At 36.7% G+C, this 17,061-nt stretch overlaps 1 protein-coding gene across 4 annotated transcripts in view; it reads left to right on the forward strand.

The window, feature by feature from the left end:
* The window catches only part of CNKSR2 (connector enhancer of kinase suppressor of Ras 2), a 274,247-nt gene that overhangs the window by 213,294 nt on the left and 43,892 nt on the right, over positions 1-17,061 (forward strand). For all 4 annotated transcript variants that reach the window (XM_035000627.1, XM_035000611.1, XM_035000620.1 and 1 more), the window contains 4 exons: positions 2,140-2,213; positions 2,499-2,570; positions 9,672-9,739; positions 15,829-15,929. In XM_035000627.1, the coding sequence (XP_034856518.1) occupies positions 2,140-2,213; positions 2,499-2,570; positions 9,672-9,739; positions 15,829-15,929 (315 nt within the window). The remainder of the gene's footprint in view (positions 1-2,139; positions 2,214-2,498; positions 2,571-9,671; positions 9,740-15,828; positions 15,930-17,061) is intronic.

Here is a 17,061-nt window from a genome sequence, read left to right on the forward strand (position 1 = left end):
GATAAAAAACTGAGACCCTTTTTTATTGAACAGTAGCTAAGTTTCGGAGTTGTTACTGTGTTAGCCTTGTGAGAAGTGAATGAATAATTCCATAGTATATATTATAAGAATAACAGTGTGATTTTTTAGGAGAAATGTAAAAATCCCTCATCACATCATTATAGGAAGATCATATCTACCCCCAAAATATTTTAAATTGTTTAAAATTTAGAATTTTTAAGTTAAAGACATCAAGGTTGATATAGCAGACGTCAAAGTTGAAGAAGAGACTTGAAACTATTGTGTTTACCCCAAAGTTGGAAGAAAAAAAATACATATTGAAAAATATTGAAAAAGTTATAATACTCTCTTTTTTATAACACACATTTCAGTCACTATCAGTAATAATCAGATTTTTATTAAGTTTTACATTTATACATACATACTGAAAGAATTGAGAATCTGTATTTTTTTTTCCTTAAGATAGCAGATGGGGGTGTAATCTCACTTGAACTTGATATGTAAGGAGCCATGAACTAGTAACAGCACAGATCAAAGTTTGGGGGAGTAAAAGTCTGAGGAGCTTGGTCATGACCATGAAAGGGACAACAACAATGAAAGGATTTAGCCAAAGGTAGTCTTAGCCTAGTTGGAATAACTTATATCTAACATAACATTTTGGGTAATTCTCCTATCTTGTTTTTCCTTGCCACATTAGAGAGACGAAGATTTTATGGATTTCATTCAAATGTCCAAGTAGAAAATGACTTTTATATATATAGCATTCATAGCAAGGTAGATATTTGAAGATCAAATTAACTTATTTCATTTATAAAATCTTGAATACACAGCATATTTATTTTTTAATTTTATTATGTTAATCACCATACATTACATCATTTGTTTTTGATGTAGTGTTCCATGATTCATTGTTTGCGTATAACACCCAGTGCTCCATGCAGTACGTGACCTCCTTAATACCCATCACTGGGCTAGCCCAACCCCTCACCCCCCTCCCCTCTAAAACCCTCAGTTTGTTTCTCAGAGTCCATATTCTCTCATGGTTCATCTCTCCCTCCGATTCCCACCCTTCATTTTTCCCTTCCTTCCCCTAATGTCCTCCATGCTATTTCCTATGTTCCACAAATAAGTGAAACCATATGATAATTGACTTTCTCTGCTTGACTTATTTCACTTAGCATAATCTCCTCCAGTCCCATCCATGTTGATGTAAAAGTTGGGTATTCATCCTTTCTGATGGCTGAGTAATACTCCATTGTATATATGGACCACATCTTTATCCATTCGTCTGTTGAAGGGCATCTCGGCTCTTTCCACAGTTTGGCTATTGCAGACATTGCTGCTACGAACATTGGGGTGCATATGGCCCTTCTTTTCACTACATCTGTGTCTTTGTAGTAAATACCCAGGAGTGCAATTCCTGGGCCAAAGGGTAGCTCTATTTTTAATTTTTTGAGGAACCTCCACACTGTTTTCCAAAGTGGCTGTACCAACTTGCATTCCCACCAACAGTGTAAGAGGGTTCCCCCTTCTCCACAACCTCTCCAATATTTGTTGTTTCTTGCCTTGTCAATTTTTGCCATTCTAACTGGTATAAGGTGGTATCTCAATGTGGTTTTGGTTTGAATATCCCTGATGGCTAATGATGATGAACATTTTTTCATCACACAGCATATTTAATTCAGGTTTGATGAAAGACTTTTTTGGAGGCAGAAAAGGAATTGAATTATAAACTTCAATGTATTTTACATCTGAACATTAAAAATTATAGAAAATTATGAATGGTGAATGTGGACTGAAGCTATTTTATATGTTATGGAAGTATATGTACATTCTGGTGAGAAAATTACTTATAAAACATGTTTCACTTTGACAATTTAAAGAATTTTCTATCTTCATTCTAATATAAGGAGTTTTCAAAATTTCTGTGTATAAATTTGTAGTACTCTAAATGTTCAAAGTATATCTTCAGTTTAATGGAATATAACAAATAAGAGTGGAACTCTAATCTCTAAAATGTCAAATTTAAGAAATTAAATGAAAAGATTTATTATATAAATTTTTAAGGCATAGTTATATAGTATTATCAGCTTCAACCCTTTATGTATAATACCCTAAATAAGACTGTTGCCTCTTCAGGATGAAAAAGCAGAAGGATTCATCAGTCTGCCTGAATTTAAAATTGATAGAGCCAGTGAATGCCGCAAGAAATAGTAAGTTGATTTTATCTGGGGAGAGGGAGAGAAAGGAAGTTTTTTTTTTTAATTTCTAGCTTTTAAATTATAGGTTGCTTGTCTAATGCTTTCAAATTGAGATAATAAGAAAGCAGTTTTGTGGGCAGAAAATTGAATCTTTTAGTGATTTCTGTCATCATGGCAGAAGCATTATATATATGAACTCAGGTTAGATGTTGAGGTAATTTTACCCATAAAAATTATTTGGTTCTAACTTGTTTCCCAATTTGAAATAAAATAAGTGTACTTTGTTTCCTTTTGCAGTGCATTCAAAGCCTGTCATCCTAAAATCAAAAGCTTTTATTTTGCTGCTGAGCATCTTGATGATATGAACAGGTAAAATGTTACTTAAATTTCAAAGCACTTAGAAAGTCAGTTAGGCTTAGAATTCTAAACTTTCCACATTAATGTTAGAGAATAATGTCACTGTGACCGATCAGTTTAAATAAAATGGACTCAGGCATAGCTGCATCTAGCCTTAGCTAATTTCAGAGAACAGCATTTTAAAGATCAAAATGAACTTGTTGACTGTTTATCAAGTTTACCAAAAATGTGCCTGAATCCATATATAGACAAAAAAAAAAATCCACTGTAAAAAAAAATTTTTTTAAGTCCATTTCAAGAATGTGTCTTCAAACTTATTTCCAGGTTGGGGGAAAAGATAATCACCCCCCAAAAAACTAACTTTTCCAAGTGCTGAGTATTTATGGCACAACATCCATCTCAATTATTCAGTTCTAAGCAAAGTTAGTATTGCTTTTTGTCATCTTTCTTCTATCAGTGGAAAAGATTATACTGCCAAATGATTGGATGGCTACATGGTTACTTGGGGCTGCTGGGAGGGAGGGAGAAATATATATATATATTTTACATATACATATTATATATATATATATATTCCCATCATCTACAACATTCTGCTCCAGGTTTCCACTTTAGCTTTTATTAATTTGATGCTTTCTTCCTTTTCCTTCCTTTCCCCTCTCGTTTCTAGATTCAGAGAAACTAGATTTAAGATTCAGATTTTTTCTTTTCACAGGTCTTCCACAGGTCTTGCATATGACCTATATAACTTGCCAACAGTTAGGGAGAGGCAGCATAGCGTAGTGATTAAGAGCATAGACTTTAGGGGTGCCTGGGTGGCTCAGTCGTTAAGCGGCTGCCTTCGGCTCGGGTCGTGATCCCAGAGTCTTGGGATCAAGCCCCACATCGGGCTCCCTGCTCAACGGGAAGCCTGCTTCTCCCTCTCCCACTCCCCCTGCTGTGTTCCTGCTCTCACTGTCTCTGTCTCTGTCAAATAAATAAATAAAATCTTAAAAAAAAAAAAAGAGCATAGACTTTAGAACCAGACTGTCCAAATCCCAGCTGTCGTGCTTACTAGCTGTGTGACCTTGGCTATAGACCTGGACCAGTTTATGCCAGGTATTGGCCCCTTGAAAAAGATGGACAAAGGGCGCCTGGGCGGCTCAGTTGGTTGGGCGACTGCCTTCGGCTCGGGTCATGATCCTGGAGTCCTGGGATCGAGTCCCGCATCGGGCTCCCTGCTCCCGCATCGGGAGTCTGCTTCTCCCTCTGACCCTCCTCCCTCTCATGCTCTCTGTCTCTCATTCTCTCTCTCTCTCAAATAAATAAATAAAATCTTAAGAAAAAGATGGACATAATAACCATCTCCACCCAGGGGACTATTGTGAGGAGCAAATGAGCACACATAAAGGGCTTAGAACAGTCCCTGTTCAATTGTAAGTGCTGTCTAAGTGTTTGCTGGCAATATATATGCCTTTTATATACTTTGGACTCTTAGCCCATTTACCTTTCTTTGTGTGTCTCCAAAAAATTTAGTATCCAGATATTTTTTTAAAGATTTATTTATTTATTTGAGAGACAGAGGGAGCAAGAGTGGCAGGGGGGCGGTGCAGAGGGAGAGGGAGAGGGAAAGTCTGAGGCAGACTCTGCACTGAGTGCGGAGCACCACGCGGGGCTCAGTCTCACCACCCTGAGATCATGACCTGAGCTGAAACCAACACTCGGACACTTAACTGACTGAGCCACCCAGGCGCCCCAGTATCCAGATATTTTTAGGCACAAAATGGTGCAACTTTATAAATGTGCTTGAGCACACTAAATGAACACTTGATATGCTTTTATAGATAATCTTGGTTTTTTGACACGTGGGAGTAAAGGCACGGTTTGTCCAAAGCAAGGAAATGAATACAAGGAAATGGCAAACAAGTGTTCAAAACACTTGATAAAATATGTTATTATTGGGATGCCTGGGTGGCTCAATGGGCTAAGCGTCTGCCTTCGGCTCAGGTCATGATCCCAGGGTCCTGGTATTGAGCCCCGCATCAGGCTCCCTGCTGGGCGGGAAGCCTGCTTCTCCCTCTCCCTCTCCCCAGCTTGTGTTCCCTCTCTCTTTCTGTCAAATAAATAAATAAATAAAATCTTTTTAAAATATATGTTATTATTAATAAGGGAACTGAGTCTTTCTTGTACTTCCCATAATCTTCTTTTGATTTATGTTACCATCCTTGAAATTTCACACTAGGCAATTAGAATTTGGAGAGCCTTTTCTCCTTAATTTGTTCTCAAAATGAAAATGTTCATTCACATGCTCATGGGGTGAGGGGGTAGGTTGTAATGCTCTATTTTGTGTTTTAATAATTTTATAATTCTACTGTTCTAGTTACTCACTATCTATTTTATTGCATGTTGAACTCAGTGCCCTTGGGATGAATATGAAATGTTTACATCATGACCAAACAGAATTAGTGGTAAAAATGAGCATTATCCCATCTTACAAGATGGATACACTAGAACACAATCACCTCTATCTAAGAATTAGCATAACTTAATTACTCACAGAACATGTTAATCAGGGTCTTTTTAGGTATAGAAAATGCCTTTTTATGAACTATAAAACCGTTCCTGGTCTCCACTCCCTGCCTTGTGTTAGCAATAACTTCAAAAGTGTGTCATGTCACTATTCTTCCCTAATACTCCTATGGATGTATCTGGTTCAGGATCTCATAGAAGAAACTAAACCAAATCCATGTGTTTCATTTTGTTTTTTCTAAGTGATGAATCAAAGGAAAAAAAATGGATGAGATCAAATATGTTATCTCCACATCATACATTTAAGAATGCTGTTTTATGTGAGCCTTGTTATGGTATGCTATAACCTTCAGAATTATGTTGTCCTGAAATACTGAATCTTTTTAAAAATTTAAGTATAATGGACTTTTATTGCTTTTTCTTTTTTTATAATCATATTCCCAATGTGTAATTTGAATAGGCAAGTTTTTAGAAATTACTTGTTAATAGGAGGAGTGCCAGTGCTGGAAATAAACAGAGGATTAGTGGTGGGAGAGATGCCCCCCAACAATTTTGTTCACTAGCCTGATCGTTACATAACAGCAAGATAATCTGGGTGTTGGTTCATTCCATATATAATCTTTTAAAGGAATGTACCTAAGTCTTCAAGAGATTTTATATTTATAATATCATAGTTATGCTAATTATAATATAAATATAAGCTTTATCTGGTTATTTCTTAATTTCCAAAGCACTAGCATATGTATTTTAAAAATATAGTGTGAGTTTTGACAGGACCTAGTAATTGAAATGAAAAAGCACTCCTTAAATTTAATTTTCTTGTATAAAATATCTGCATGTGTGTATACCGAGAAACACACACTCATACATATACCCAAATTTACATATACCCATCTATACATACATATACACATACCCAAAGGTATGTATATATACATATATATACACATGGAATATTAAAATCTCACCTTCTATTTTCTGAGCAGCTGTAAGTGTGATTGTGAGGTAATTTGCAAAAACACTTTTTGAGGCCCCCACCACCATCCATCTGTTTCCTCCTCAGAAATGAGCACTGAAACATGAAAAAAAAAATTGCCAGTCTTTGTGAAATCTGTGGGAAGAAAACAAAATATCGTGTTTCTCAAGTATTCTGAAACTTATTTACTGAATTCATTTGGCCTCTATATTCCGTATCATGTCAGCACATATGTCCTTACAATTGTGAGGATTCACCCATTTCTCTTTGGTAATTATTTTTTGTACATTACTCCCATAGTTCTTACTCATTTTTTTTCTGCTCAATACATTATTCTCTGAACACTTGACAACTTCATGGGAATGTTTCCTTTAGGCTCAATATCCCCATACCTATATTATCTTGTTTTAAAACATTAGTGTTGGGGCGCCTGGGTGGCTCAGTCGTTAAGCGTCTGCCTTCGGCTCAGGTCATGATCCCAGGGTCCTGGGATCGAGCCCCGCATCGGTCTCCCTGCTCAGAGGGAAGCCTGCTTCTCCCTCTCCCACTCCCCCTCCCCCTGCTTGTGTTCCCTCTCTCGCTGTGTCTCTCTCTGTCAAATAAATAAAATCTTTAAAAAAAAATGAGTGGTACAGTAAGGTGCTGAATGTAGACCTAATATTAAAGCACTTCCCCATCATTAAATTCAATGCTTGTATCCCTAACCGGTTTTTCTTAAAATAGCCTCCCCCCATTCCTAGCACCTTTGACTTTCTAATTTTTCACCTAGCTATTTTTGTAAATGGCACTTGATAATAACTTGACATATGTTTATTTGTATCCCTATTTATTGTCTGTTGCCTTCACTAAGATGTAGGCTCTGTGAAGGCAGACGCTTGCTTGGTTTTGTTTCTCTCTACGTCCTTGGTGCTTGGAACAGGACCTTGCAGACATAGGTTCTCATTAAATATTTCTTGACTCCGTTACTGCATATATATCTGCTGTTTATAATGGCCTATAAATACCAAATTATACTGCAACAAGTATATAGGTCAGCCTCTTCAAGCTGCGGTCTGAAGGACAAGTTTATCCAAGACAGCACCAACAGCAGTGTGGTGTTCAGCCTTTTGTGCATGCACACACTGGCCTGAGTAAGCCACACGCTTTCTAAAGAGTTTTGATCATGAACAGAATTTTTCTTCCTAAAAGTAGTCGAATTTTCAATTGTCTTGTGACATTTAGCAATTCTGGAACTCACTGAAGGCAGGAATTATGTCTTATTCATTTTTGTGCCCCCAAAACATAGCTCATTGTTCAGCATATAGCAGGCACTTAGTAAATTTGTTGAACTGAACAATCAAGGAAGCCTCTTTTTAGTTTTCTGATTCATCTCATAAAGACCTCATTGTTCTTTAAACTCCTGACAAAATGAAATTTCACTGATGTTTTTTAAAATAGTCAGTATGAGGTACTAGATTAAAATCTAATAATACATGTTCCTATAGTGCTATTATCATCATTTTCACCCAAAAAGCACCAGACAAGTCTTTCTCAAGAGTGCTAAAAGTTGTCTTGCAGTACAAATTCAACCCCTTACTCACTACAGATGACCTGTAGACTAAATTTTAATTTTGACCTTTTACTAGTGATTAGAGTCCTTTTGAAGGGTTATTTATCATGAAGTTGACTTCTTATCATTTGTAATTTTTTGGAGTGTGTGAGTGTACTCTATGCTACTGAATTTATTTGATCAAACTTTATTTTATTCCCTTTCTGTTCCAGTCCCTTCTTCACTTCCCAAAAATACTTGAGGTGATAACTACATTGTAATTATCAAAATAAAGTTGAGCTTTAGGTGACTTATTCTTAAAATTAAAGCATAAATTTCCATGGATGTGATTTTGTCAGTGAGAGACACATATTTCCTCCCTTTTCAAGATATTCTAAGAATCTGCTGCACAGTGAATACCACTGGACATAAGTGCTGTAATACATGACTCACTTCAAATCACATCGTCTTCCATCTGACACAGGAGATAAACTCTTGGGAGAAAAATATCTCAAACACAATTTTTTCTTAAAAATATATCTTGCTCAGATTATTCCACAGTTTAATGATGTTAACTATACTATGGTTTCCAAATTTATGGTAGTTTGGAAGGGGGGGGTTCTTCCTTAATTTCTGAGTTGGGAAAGTATATGGATCATAGCTCAGAATGGACCAATGGGAAAGTGTCAGGTTAATTTAAAGATTTTATGATTTGATAATCTGATGCAGTGTAAGCTGAAATAATGAACACAGGGAGAGATCTGGTGGGACAAAAGATGGAAATTGAAACAATGCAGGCCCCTACACTGGCAATAGCAGCACTACTGAGAGAGGAAAGATTTATTTTTAGGTTACTGTTGTGCGTGGAAATAAATTTTCAGGATCTGAACAGAGGTTAAAATTATGTTTGTTCATTTTGTCTTTAGACAACCTAATACCCTTGTACTTAGAGACAAACTTCCAAAGTACTCCTGACATGTGTTTCCCCCTGGATCACTAAACTTAAATGACCTTCATCAAAACTAATATTTCATAGTAAAATTTATTTTGACAGGCAAGGTCCATAACTTTCTCCCTCATCAGTATATATTGTATGATATTAAGTAACTGTAAAAGGGCATTTGCTCTGAAGACCCAATCAGCAGTGATATTTGGAGTGCTTCTAAATTGGGAGCAACAGAATTAATAGGGATCTGATCATCTTAAAACCCTCTATATTACAGATATGAACAGGTTTGCCTAAGACTTTTCTATCAAAATAGCATCTTTAGTGTGGGAACAATTTGTAGTACAGCAAATTAGAGCTCATTGAAGACTCCATGTGTCAAGAGTAGCAAAGAACACATCTTTTATGTAGAATTATCTCATATATTCTTAAACATCTTAAAATAAATATTTTTATTAAGTTTTGTAATTGGGGGCTCCTGGTTGGCTCAGTCAGTTAGTCGTCCAACTCTTGGTTTCGGCTCAGGTCATGATCCTCAGGGTTGTGAGATCGAGCCCCGCATTGGGCTCCATGCTGGGCTTGAAGTCTGCTTAAGATTCTCTCTCTCTTTCTCCTTCTGCCCCTACCCCTTCCCTCTCTAAAAATAATAATAATAATGTTTCTTATTTTAATTCCTGTTTAGTTAATACACCGTCTTATTAGTTTCAGGTATACAGTGTACTGATTCAGCAATTCTTTACATTACTCAGTGGTCATCATGACAAGTGCACTCCTAATCCCATTCACCAGGCACCCCCCCCTCACGTACCTCCACTCTGGTTACCATCAGATTGTTTTCTAGAGTTAGGGGTCTGTTCCTTGGTTTGTCTCTCTCTTTTTTTCCCTTCATTTGTTTGTTTCTTAAATTCCACATATGAGTGAAATCATATGATATTTGTCTTTCTCTGCCTGACTTATTTCACTTAGCATAATACTCTCTATAGAGATCCACCCATGTTGTTGCAAATGGCAAGATTTCATTCTTTTTGATGGCTGAGCAATATTCCATTGTATATATGCCACATCGTCTTTATTCTTAAAATAAATATGTTTAAGAAGTAAAATATAAAAAAATTAAGTTGCAATATTACTGATTTTAACATTTGTTTTTTACAGGTGGCTTAACAGAATCAATATGCTGACTGCGGGATATGCCGAAAGAGAGAGGATTAAGCAAGAACAAGGTAAAGGAATATTTTTTTTTTTTAGAGTCATGGGGTTTTTGTTTTGTTTTGTTTTGTTTTGTTGTTATCCTATACAGTGATTCACTACTGTCATTTGAATGAACATGCAGTCACCAGGCTATGGTTATTTCTCTTCTGGGCACTTTGAATCCAAACCATAGCGTCCTATAGGTAAGGTCTAGTAAACTAAACAGATGGGGAATAAACTCTGAAATTTTTGGAGCACCTAGTGTGGAGTTCGTTGCTGTCTCTCTCAGTCTTTTTTTCAAAGGAGGAAAAAAATATTAAAAAGTCTGTAATTGATCCTAAATATTGGCCAAAGTTCAGGTCCTTATTGGTGCATTGTTTTTTTCTGTTTAGCAGTTTCATAGACATTTTAGTGGACTTTTATGCAAAGAGCTCAGATGGATGACCCCTTCTTCCATAAATTATCTCAGTTGGTTATGTTCTTCGGTTCTGTTCATCTGTTACTCTGTGATCTTATGGAACTTGCCTCGGTATTGACCTCAGATTTACAAAAGACAATGTCATTATGCAAAATTAAAATTTTACTGAAAGTTGTAGTCACCATTCCGAAGTTGCTTTACATTTCCAAAAAGTGTTTATTGTACATCCCTTGGAAGCATCAACAGGTGTTGGAAGTCTCAAAAGAGACCCAAATCAGAGAAATTCTACAGGTTGATATATATACAAACATATTTCTAGTTGTGTCTCCGGTGGGCATAGCCTATTTGTTTATGTGGAGACTCTAAAAACCTTCTGTTTCCTCTCAGAGTAAAACCTCAGCCAAAACTTTTTTTAACATCTAAAAGCTAAAGGTTAGAGAGTTCTAAAGAAGATAACCAGATCACAAAACCAATCTGTCAGCAAATGTTTAGGGCAGGGGTTGGCAAACTTTCTGTGAAGAGCCAAGTAGTTAATGTTTCAGGCTTTGCAAGCCTGTAAGATTTCTGTCTAAACTGGTCAAAGTCGGCCATTACAGTATGAAAGCAACTGTACACACATGAGGGATGTGTCTGGGCTCTAATAAAGCTTTATTTATGGACACTGAGATTAAATTTCATATCATTTTTTACATTTCAAAAAATATTCTTCCTTTGATTTCTTAACCATTTAAAAATCTACACACCATTCTTGATCCACAGGCCATGTAAAAACAGGCAGAGAGCCTCATTTGGCCTGCAGGCCTTAGTTTACCAACCCCTGGCTTAGAGCCATTGGGTGAGGGAATGAGAATGGGTAGAGCACTGAAGGGTGAGGAGTTAGGGCAGGAAGATTTCAAAGAAATAGCAAAACATGGTTCCTGCCAATAGGAATATCATCTTGTTGAGGATCTCAAAGATACACCCTTGAAACTGCTTGAGAAAAACAAAAACAAAAAAAGAAAAACGAACAAGCAACATAAAGTAAATGAGTCCTAATGATTGCACAACGTGCAACTGATGAAAAATTTGCTAAGTGGATGCAAAATTAAAAAAAAAAAAACCTGGGAAGGAGGCAGGATTAATGAGGAAATAACTTGCTAGAGGAAGTGATCGTGAGCCTGATATAAAGTCAGCAGAAGAGGGGAAGAGAAGATATTTTATTCAATATGAAGCTTTTCTGTGTAATGCCTTCAACTGGCACTCTGATTAAATTAAGGTAAAATAGGCACCCATCCTGCCTGAAATTACACTGAATTCTAGTAGAAAGGGTACTCTTAATATAATACGGAAAATGAAATGTAAGAAAGTACAAATCAAGTTCTGTGGAAATTCGGCTGGAGAGATTGCTTCCAGGACGGGAATGGGAAGACTATGTCGACTCCATTATTTGAACTCGTTCTCACAGGATGAGAAGGAAGTAGAGTTAAGGAAGTAACGAAATAAAGCATTCCTGAGAGTGGAAGCAGCATGGATACTTCCACAAATAACGTGGAAGCAATCTCCATCAAATCAGTGTGCACAGGCAAATCCCAGCCAGGACTAGGAAATGTCAGGCCAGTTTCAAGCCACATTTTTTCATTGTTAAAAGTTTTTTAAAGGAATAAGCCTTTCATACTTCAACTTAACTTATAGGCCTAAAATTGTGTTAAGAGTACTAAAAAAAATACTAGCCTTCCTTTTCACATTTTTTTAAAGTCATAAAAGAGTTCTTTATAGGTGCATACAGATTTGTTTCTGATTCTTTTAAGATGCAAGAATTAAAAGTGAGCAATGTACAGATAGAAAAAAATGAATCTTTGAAAAAAAATGTAATGTACATGAATAAGGAATCTTGGACTTTCAGGCTCAACTCTTGTATTTTATCACTTTGAAGCTTAGCATGGTCTTGATTTTAGTGAATTTTCTTTGTACGTGGTATTATATAGTCGAATTTCATTGTGGATTAAACAACTGGTAAGTTATATTGCACATGCAGGTTCCAATAAGTATTCAGTCCATGGATTCATGCTGCCCTGGTCATGTGAGTATATATTTTAGTGCCTTCTGGAGTGGTAGGCATTCATTGGCAGAAGCTAATAGTTAATAATTCACCTCTCTCTTGCTAGCACATTGCAACCAGAATCTCTGAAGTAATTTGGATTTCCACATAGAGTATATATTCCTCAGGCACTCTGACCTCGGTCAGAAACATACAACACTTCCTACCTTCTGCACAATTAGGTCTCATGGTATATTCTGTAGAGAAAGCAACTGGATCCATGTATCTACTCCACACTTCTGTACAGTTCTTTGACATCTCCTGAGAACCGTTCTCAGTACTGAAGTTAAACTTCATACAAAATATAGCTCTTTGAGGGTTGGGAAACATTCACAAACATGTAAAGGAGTAACAACTGCCAAGCACTTTTTATTTAAGTAGCCAGTGCAGCTTAGAAGTGACTTTTGCATTGATTTAAATAAAAGTTTAGTGAATTGCTGTCTGTAGCTACAGAAGTGTAAAGGATGTGGGCTTCTCTTTCATTATTTATTGTTGTACTTAGAGAAAACAGGGTTATACTAAATTATCAAGATCACAATCTGGCTAATTGTCTGCTAATCATTTTTCTATATTTTTCCACCTTCAAGTCAGACATTCATGACACATTATTTTCTGTCATACATAAGGTCTTTCTAAAGCTTTAATCACATAAAAATGAATGAAATATATTTTTTGGTAGTTTTAGATGAAAAAGTCATTCTTTTTTTCAAATTTTCCTTTTATATCAACATGAGAAGTAAAGTGAAAATGTTCCTGTTCTATTGACAGCACTGTTTATTCATGATTAGTTACTTATAAAATTGAATACCACTACAAGAGACATTAAGAGTTCCCATTTATTTTGTGCTAAATAGAAAGCTAAAAAAAATAATTTGCTCTTAGAATGCAAATCAAACTGGTTTCAGCCTCTGAGCAAACGGTGTGCCTGTGATTTTCCACACAAACCCTAAATAAACCATGATTGAATTTTCTGTGTAGGTTCCTCTCTGGCATTGCTCTCTCAAAGACACACAAGTTACTGTGAAAAATGAAACTAACTTACAAGGTGGGATTTCAGTCTTTTCTTTAGCAACCCAAGAAAGCTATAGATTGATGGTACTTTTTAGTAAACCAAGAATTACATCAAACAGTGGACTAGAATTCTTCTAATTCAGCTGAGGGGGAAAAGGAGAGAGAGAATCTCCCACATCTATCACTTGTAGTGATAGCTATAGAGAATTGTATAAAATGGCAATCCTCTCCTTCTCAACATGCTGATAAGGACCACTTGAGGTACTAATTCTTTGAGACCCCCCAAGGTATCAGTGCAAAGGTCAAGGAGAAACTCAACACAGGTGCCACAGTTTCATGAAATAGTGGAAAGGGTAAAAACAAAGTGATCTTAGTAAACCACTGCTTGGGGGTGGGATGGGGGTTGCTGACCCCTTCACCTCCATCAGTGACTTCCCTGTAGTATTTCAAGCTCCCACAGAACTACCTAACCCAGATCCCAGAATTTCAGAATTCACTTTTCATTGCTGCAACTTGCTACAAGAAAAAAAAATGTCCAAGAAGATAAACACAAGGCATCTATCTCCTATGTGATCTGGGTCAGACTGTCCTAGCATGCTACCTACAAATCCACCCAAGAAGATCAGGGGTCCTAATATTTATTGAGTGCTGTCAAGGTGTGAAGCACTTGAATATATATTACCTTATTTAGTACCCACCCACCCACACACACATACACACAACTCTGAAAGGTGGTTATCATTAGCCCCCTTTTACAGATGTTCAAAGAGACTCAGGTTTAGTAACCATCACAAGAGCACAGAGATGGTAAACAGTACAGCCAAGAATTGAACCTACATCTGCCCAACTATATAGTTCATGCTTTTCCCACCATTGTTTGTTGGGTACATCTCTCGGCAACTACATCAATTCATATTTGAGGGGAAACTTAGTATACTGGCTGTCACCAGCATGGTCCATTGTAAATTACCAGACACAAGTTTAGATCAACTAGTTTCTGCTTATCTTTTAGTCAAAGGGAATAATTAAAGTAGGAATAGCATTTTCAAAGTTTTTGTATTTTGAGACCTGAATATAATAATCTCCTTTGCTAAAGAATTGCTGTTCATGTTAGCCCGAGTAATAGAGCAGCGGGAGGAGGGGGGCTTAAAGCATCATGTATACGGATGCCTGGGTGGCTCAGTCAGTTAAGTGTTTGACTTCAGCTCAGGTCATGATCCCAGTGTTCTGGGATTGAGCCTCGGCAGGGAGCCTGCTTCTCCCTCTCCCTCTGCCTACCACTTCCCCTGCTTGTGCGCACTCAATCTCTCTCTCTCTCTCTCTCTGACAAATAAATAAAAATCTTTAAAAAAAATTTTTTTAAGCATCGTGAATATATGTCAAATTAAATTCTCCCACTATGTCATACAAAAGAGTCCCTTCAAGGTTTAGGGCAAGGTGATTTCTTAGTTCAAATCCCAGCTCTACTATTTTCTATTCAGCATATATAGTAAGTACTTAATATTAGCTATATTTATTAATAAGTATAGCAAGGAAAATTTATATAAATATTACAGTACAGGAATTTCTGGGTGGAGAGGGGTTCCTATAAAAATATGTGCCATGATTTTTCACCTAAATCTCAGTATCATTTAGGCCTTATGATGGTTCTTTTGTGATTTGGATTTTCATAAGAATAAGGAACATATGTCTTAATACTTTTTCACTTCCTTTACCATCTGAGATTCATATGGGTAATACTTGTAGGTTTTTCTTTGTAAATCTTGTAAAGAATTAACCCAGAGTTAAGAGTGGTGAAGATATTAGTGGAACAGGTTCTGATTATTGGCCTTTGTGCTGTATTTCACTTACTCAACTGATTTATCTCTCAGTTTTTTCCCTTCCCTCTTGCCTGAGGTCTGCCAAATCTAGTGGCTTACATTTTCTACCCTTTTAAGTAGTTCTGGAAGTTTGGAACTTGCGGCCCACATCAGCAAATTTGCCCTTTTGCATTTGGCAAGAATCAGGATTTGCCATGTGTTTCCAAGTAGAGGTGGGAGTATGGTGTTATAGAGATTCATGTCAGCATGACTCTGGAAACAGCGATTGTTAGATAACCAGTGAATTGAAGCCAGAAAAAAGAATTGAGAACGTTATTTTTAGAGCTGTTTATATCTGTAGAGATCTACAGCAGTGTGTGTGTGTGTGTGTGTGTGTATAGCTTTTCTTTGAGTGTTCATCTTTAGGGTAAAATGATATACCTTTCAGAGGCATCATGTGATATCATTCATTAATTAAAGGTTCGGTATAATTTGGCCTGGAATCTAAAGCACCCTAAACCCGATTTGGCTTATGCAGTGTCTTTTTCTTAACTCCTTAACATTGTAGCTATGTATAATTGCTTGCTTTAAAGGTTGGAATTAGGTGATTGTACTCTTCCTTCTTCCTCAAAACCCAGCCGAAAATAAGTAGGAGTAGGAGTAGGAGGTGCTGGGGCTTGGAGTAGGAGGTGCTGGGGAGCAGGGTGTAGGAGTGGAATTTAAATTTCCTTGTGTTAGCTGGTAGTTTATGTTCCTGAAAATATGGCTAGAAACATTTAATAGAATGTTATTGTATCTATGTGTGTGAATTTACAGATTACTGGAGTGAGAGTGACAAGGAAGAAGCAGATACTCCATCAACACCCAAACAGGACAGCCCTCCACCACCCTACGATACATACCCACGGCCTCCCTCTGTAAGTTGCCAACAGGCATGTACGTAATTTGGCATCAGATTCTTCAGTGATATCCCTTCGTTCGTTAAAAACAACTATGTAGTGAATTGCACGTCAGACCTCAGGATTCCTAAGAGGAAGGAAAATAGGGAGTCTAAAAGCAATAAGGGGAAAAAAATTTAAGTATGCAAAGACTGTTTAATCAGGAGAAACAGTCACCACAGATTCCAGGTGTAATAAAAATCTGCCCAGGTTTATTTTTAAAAAAATCCTGTTTGTGTCAGAGTAGCCTTCATGGAAATATCAGCAAGAAAAAAAGTTTTCTTAGAAAAAGATATATAAATGGACCTTATGTATTTCCACACTAATAAAGTTCATTCCTGTGTCCTTCAGAAACAACTCATAAAAATTAATATTATATCTGTATTGAACACATGTTTTGACATACAGCTTTTTAGACAGTCATGGGGTCTGGTTTAATGTATGTGTTTATATGGTACTCTAGACTTCTTAAACGTGTGTAAATTATTCTGTGTATACACTGTACTTTAATCTTTTAATGGGATAAAACAACTGTCCTGGTTTTCTTGGGACTATCCCAATTTATGTCCGTTTCCCATCAGAATTATTAAGAGCATCTCAGTAGTGTCCCAATTTCAACTATATATTGCATGCTTACGGCATCTTAAGAGTCAATTCTGCCTGTCCTGGGACTGAGTCATCCACATAGGAAATGGAAGCTGAATTTAGGTGACAGGAGCAGCCAACCTAATTGCACCTCCATATTACTCTAGAAGATTTTAAATAAGAAAGGCACTACACAAGATGTTGATATAATTGGAGGACACTTCTCAACCTTGGCTATGCATAAGAATCACCTCTGGAACATTTTAGAAATGCAGATGCAGACATTAAATCAGCATATCTGGGACTACAAACAGCTCAATGGACTAGACTATGGACTTTTGCAAACAGGGGCCCTGTTGGATGGATCTACACATCCCCATGGCCTAACACAGCACTGGCACTTATTTATTAAGTGCTTAATAAATATTTCTGAAATAAACACATGGGCACTTTTGGCCAATAACTAAAAGGGAAGCCACATTTTTAATAACCACGCTTGATGAAGTGTCTATTACCTAAGAATTGT

The sequence above is a fragment of the Mirounga leonina genome, unplaced genomic scaffold (assembly GCF_011800145.1).
Source record: "Mirounga leonina isolate KUSES-001 unplaced genomic scaffold, KU_Mleo_1.0 Mir_101595, whole genome shotgun sequence".
Taxonomy (NCBI): Eukaryota; Metazoa; Chordata; class Mammalia; order Carnivora; family Phocidae; genus Mirounga; species Mirounga leonina.